Genomic DNA, 5,600 nt, shown 5'->3' on the forward strand with positions numbered 1-5,600 from the left:
CTGCCCTTTGGGAGAGATGAGGCAATTGGAGCTGTGGTGGTTGGTGTGACTACCAAGTACCGGGTGGACGCTTTTAATGTTATCTCCTCCCTGTCTAATTAGCCCAGCTGAGATCCAAGTTTCTGTATCACAACCAGGTAACAAAAGGCCAGAGGAGGAGACTTCTCTTCTGCTACCCAAGCAGATGATGTCCTGCCCCTCACTAATCGCCTTTCTTCTGGTCCTCTCTTTCTCTGCCATCATCCTGTGCTGCATCCTTACGTACTCTGAACTGATAAATATAATACTTATATACTCTGAACTGATATACTCTGGGTTGACATATATATCATATATATCTATATATGCATATATATAGTTATGGGATATCCATATATATGTATATATATCCCATAACTAATGTCATCATCTCTGAACTCCACCACTTCCCTGTGACTGTCATAACACTGAATGCACTATTTACACTTCTAAGACACCAGCCAGTCTCTTGCTAGACCATCCTGCTTCTACGAGCAGGAAATATGAATCTCACTATAATCACCTCAAGCCACCCAGTACCTATCAATGATCTTCTTTCTTCAAGGTCAGTCAGAGCCCTTAGTCATGACAGATAAGCAATTCCAGCAGAGAGCAGCTTGTCATGGTTCTGAGGCAGTAGAACACCAGTGATGACTGGGGCCTCCTCTTCCCATCCAGGGATCGTTTCTCTACCCTTGCATGCTCTGCAACTGAGCAGAGCTAAAGAAGCCCATCTTATACTGCACAGGGCTCTCAGCAAGTGACATTTCACAGCAAGAAAGTGGGCCCACTACTTCTTGCTCATCCAGCAGGACTTGGTTTCTACTATGGAGCCTAGTATAGTAGCGCCTGACTGCATATGGCAGATCTTCTGTGCATAACACTCTGCCGAGCCCAAGCCGAGTCTTCTGAACCCAAGTCCAGAGCCATGCTCCCAGAAGCTTTCTCCTGTGCTCCCTGACAGACAACGACACTCGTGTGACCCGTCATTTTTCTATCCTTGAATCTCGTACTTGGTTCTAACAGCAGTTATGCTAGGTATGCCTGCCTTGTCATGCCCCTCAGGTGAGCCCTTCTGGACTTACCCGTTTATTGTTTCTAGTTCTTAGACAGGTGCTGGTGTGTATTTGACAGCTGCCATTGTAGCAGAAAAACACTGACATTCATTCTCTCCGAAAGGATGTTTTAAAAAGTCCTCAGTTATAGTTATAGAAATTATTTAATCACAATCTAGAGTTTCTATCTACCCTGCCTCTGATCATTCAGTTCCTGGATTAAAAAAATGCAACTGGATTAAAGACAACATGCATCCAAATGCATTACACACCACACACATACAGTTGCTAATAAAGTTTACTCAACAAAGGAAAAAAAGCACTTGATGGGCAAAAGATTAGGGTTTTTTTTTTCCAAGTCCCCTAAGTAGCTACTTGGGCAGCCGAACCGTAAACTCATAGGATGATGCCAGCTACACACGGCTGCTAGTTTTTGCTCTTATTTGTCTGTTTGGTTTTACTTTTCAAGACAGGGTTTCTCTATATAGCCGTTGCTCTCTCAGAGCTCATTCTGTAGACCAGGTTGACCTTGAATTTATAGAAATCCCCCTACCTCTGTCAAGTGCTGGGATTAAATGTGTGTGCCACACCACCACTGCCCGGCTGCTGCTAGCTTTTGAAGAGGATGCAAAGCGAATCATTTAGAACTATGCTTCTGTACCTGGTGCCTAGAAGTGTCCTGGGAGCTGGACCCACTTAGATCACTCAGTACCCAATGCCTCTGGTAGCTGGGCCCACTTAGATCACTCAGTACCCAAGGCCTCTGGTAGCTGGGCCCACTTAGATCACTCAGTACCCAAGGCCTCTGGTAGCTGGGTCCACTTAGATCACTCAGTACCCAAGGCCTCCCAACGTCTTTGGTCTCATACCCTCCTTGAAGACCATGCCTCCATTTAGATGCACACATTAAGTTACTAACACCTTATGATGAAGAGTACTTTGATATGCTTCACATATTGTCAGGAAATAGTTTTACAGAATGTAGTTCTCTAAAGCTGAAGATAGACAAGGCTAAGAAACCCATCCTCAAAGAGAGACTAATGCCATCTGGTGACAAGTTGGGGAACTGCATACTGTCCGGTCAAACTGTGCAATTCCAAGTTAGACTAAATTCAGCTAACCCCTGCACCCACCACCCCTGCACCCATTTCTATTCCTGCACACACATATTAAGACCAACGTCCCTATCTTCTTTCACCTTGCCTTCCTTTGTGAACATGTGTTTTAACCACTGTATTCCTCCTGCCATTTAGCCAGTCTCCCCCAGCATTACCGCACTGATAGCTATTGGGCCAAAAAAATACAGAATGACAGTGATTCTGTTTATATTCACACATGCATGTAGAAAAAAATACTAAAAGAATACTTTAAAAATGAGAATCAGGATGGGTGTGGTGGCATACACTTATAATTCCAGAACTCAGGAGACAGAGAGGCAGGCTGTCTCTGAATTTGAGGCCAGCCTGGTCTCAATGTTGAGTTTGAGGCCAGCCAGGACTACATAGTGAGACTATCTCAAAAAACAAAACAAGGAGCAAGAGGTTGGGGAGATGGCTCAGAGGTTAAGTACAGCCTTCCAGAGACCTTGAGTTCAATTCCTAGCACCACAGGGTGGTGGCTCATGATCATCTATAAAGGGATCTGATGCCCTCCTCTGGCAGGTAGGTATGTATGCATACAGTGCAGTCCTACGTTTAAAAAACAAACAAACTTAACAAAAAACTTAAAAAAAAAAATTAACAAAAACTTAAAAAAAAAACAAACTCAGAATCATTTAATGACAAGAAATCAATTCATATGCATTCTCTATCTGGTTTGCTCAGTCTTCCCCCGCAGGCTGTTTTCTCTGCAGGAGGAAGAGTAACTGTGTTGCAAACACGGGGCCACACAGGCAAGCATTGGATAGTTCTGTGAGTCAAGGGAGTCATGAACTATTTAGGATGAAGGACTCTGGGTGGTTTTAGCTTCTCTGCAAGTCTTCCTACTTTACAAATGCTAAATGACCGACACAGCTAAAAAAGAGATAAGGCCACCACCAATTAGCTACCCTGGCCATCAGAAGACTATTTTATGAGAGCCAGGAAGGTGAGGATCTTAAAGAGACAGCTAGACCTTCTGTCATTCTCAGCCTGGATCATGACAAAGCCTCTACTCGTCTCTGTTCCTTAAGAGGCAGCCCATTCAGGGCAGCATTGTGGCGTCGCTCATCTTCTTCCATCTTTTGATCTGTACTATGAAAATTAAGACACTAACAGCAACTGCCTAACAAGAATATTGCCAAAATAGAAGTGCTGAGGTAGCAGGAAGAGGCCAAAGAAATGTCAGGGTCAGGAGTTTACCCCTAACAGCAGGGGTTGGGGAAAGCTTAAAGAGTTCACAGCCAGAGGCATGTGCTGGAATCTATCAGTAGACACAAACCTGAAAGCCAGCCATTGCCGATCCACCATTAAATGAGCTTTGTCAATTCTGACATTCTTGGCATAGTGCAGTCGTTTCGGCAAATCAGGGGTCAGGTAGGGTTTGAAGTGTTGATCGGGTTTTCGACACTGAAAAAACATACAAGCATTTTTCCACGACACATCAAATACATAGACTACCTTTTAAAATTTCAATTTAAGGCAAGTACTTAAGCAAGTTTTAGAAGTGGATTAGGGCAAGAGCAGGGCGTGAAGGCTCAACAGTAACAAGCACTTGCTGTGCCTGCCAAGGTCCTGGGTTCAGCTCCCAGCTCCCACATGGTGGCTCACAACCACATATAACTCCACTTCCAGAGGATCCCATACCCTTTGTGGCTTTCTCGGGATCCTGCAAGCACATAGGCACATCGACTCACTCAGGAAAACATAAACATAAATTAAAAATAAATAAATCAAATTTCAAAATAAGTATCTTAAAGATTAACTAATTAACTAGCAATATTACCTATTATGCACATGGCCAAATATAATAATCATAGTTATCATTACTGAAATCATTACAAGAAAACTTAAATTTTGATTGTTTGATGTCTTTATGTTTGTACTCTTGGGTATTTATTTGAAACCTCCACAAATTTCTCCTCCTTTTTTTTAATGGAAAATGAAGTATGTGTAGATTTAAAGTGAGATTTATATATTTTAGTAGATATATGACATAGATTTATATATGTTAGTAGATATGGACATATGTGCAAATTAGTTTAATTATACCAAAAATTCAATCAAAAAGGTCATCTAACGTTAAGCAGACTAAATATAAATATTTAGGAATATATATATACATATATATATATATATATATATTCCTCTATTTGTGAAAAGTTCATGGATTCATCAAAAATAAGTAAAATTTTATTCAAAAACTGTTCAATAATTGGTACTTAAATATTTAAAAATGAAAACCACACTAGCGTCTATTCATGTAAAATAAGAATGAAGAAATTAGAAACAGTTAAAAGAACTTTCGTAAACTCAGGAGAAATTAAGTGGGGAAAAATAAACATAATCAACAATGTGAGAAAATGAAAACTCTCGTCTTGTTCTCACATATTTCAAGCCCTAATATCCCATCTTTATGAGCAAGCTTGTGTCACTATTACCTCATTGGCAATGTGCAGAGAAAAAGGAGGAACTTCAAGACATGACATAGAAACAAACTTTAAAAGAAATATCAGAATGGGAGAGTAAGGAGAAATTATCAATGAAAGAGGAAAGGAGGAGCTGGCGAGATGGCTCAGTGGGTAAGAGCACTGACTGCTCTTCCAAAGGTCCTGAGTTCAAATCCCAGCAACCACATGGTGGCTCACAACCACCCGTAATGAGATCTGACCACCTCTTCAGGTGTGTCTGAAGTCAGCTACAATGTACTTATGTATAATAATAAAAATAAAATAAAAAATAAAAAAAAAGAGGAAGTGTTTATTGAACACTTCTAACATTTTTTGTTCACATGTTTTCTCCATGTGCAGTTGGGGCAGACCAAGAGAACACTGGGATTAGAACACCTGCCTCAGAGGGAGCATGTGCTTATTGTGTTTGAGAATTTGGTGCAAAGCTACTGGATTTGAGGTTTAAATGTGCCTCATCATCATTAGCATTCTGTGGAGGTTCCAGTCCAGTTCTGGCTACTGCATTTTCCCAGCTCTAAGGACCTTTGCTCCACCCCAACCCACAGAAGTCTGCAGCGTTGCTGCAACGTCGATGCAGAGTCAATGCAGCTTCGATGCTGTGAATAAAGATCTCAAAACTGGCATTCCTCAACCTTCGCACCACTCGGATATCAGAGGTGTGCTCAGTCTTGGCCAAAAGAACTTCAGCTGCATACAACTCTTTAAGTGATGGAACACAGGACAGTAAGTGGCGTTTGAGAGTCCAGATGAAACTTTTTAGTGTGCCTCCCAAGGTCGAGGCTGTTTACTATGAAGGATTTCTGTGCTAGCCCCTCATTAACTTTACAATAGGTGCCGGGCGGTGGTGGAGCAGCCTATAATCCCAGCACTTGGGAGGCAGAGGCAGGCGGATTTCTGAGTTCAAGGCCAGCCTGGTCTAC

General features: G+C 41.8%; 1 protein-coding gene across 1 annotated transcript in view; it reads right to left on the bottom strand.

Moving 5' to 3' along the window:
- Window positions 1-5,600, bottom strand: part of Enpp3 (ectonucleotide pyrophosphatase/phosphodiesterase 3) — a 127,020-nt gene that overhangs the window by 82,199 nt on the left and 39,221 nt on the right. Inside the window, exon 15 of the mRNA XM_031380608.1 lies at window positions 3,492-3,619. Within this exon, the coding sequence (XP_031236468.1) occupies window positions 3,492-3,619 (128 nt within the window). The remainder of the gene's footprint in view (window positions 1-3,491; window positions 3,620-5,600) is intronic.

This window comes from Mastomys coucha, unplaced genomic scaffold, assembly GCF_008632895.1.
Source record: "Mastomys coucha isolate ucsf_1 unplaced genomic scaffold, UCSF_Mcou_1 pScaffold2, whole genome shotgun sequence".
In the NCBI taxonomy this organism is placed as follows: Eukaryota; Metazoa; Chordata; class Mammalia; order Rodentia; family Muridae; genus Mastomys; species Mastomys coucha.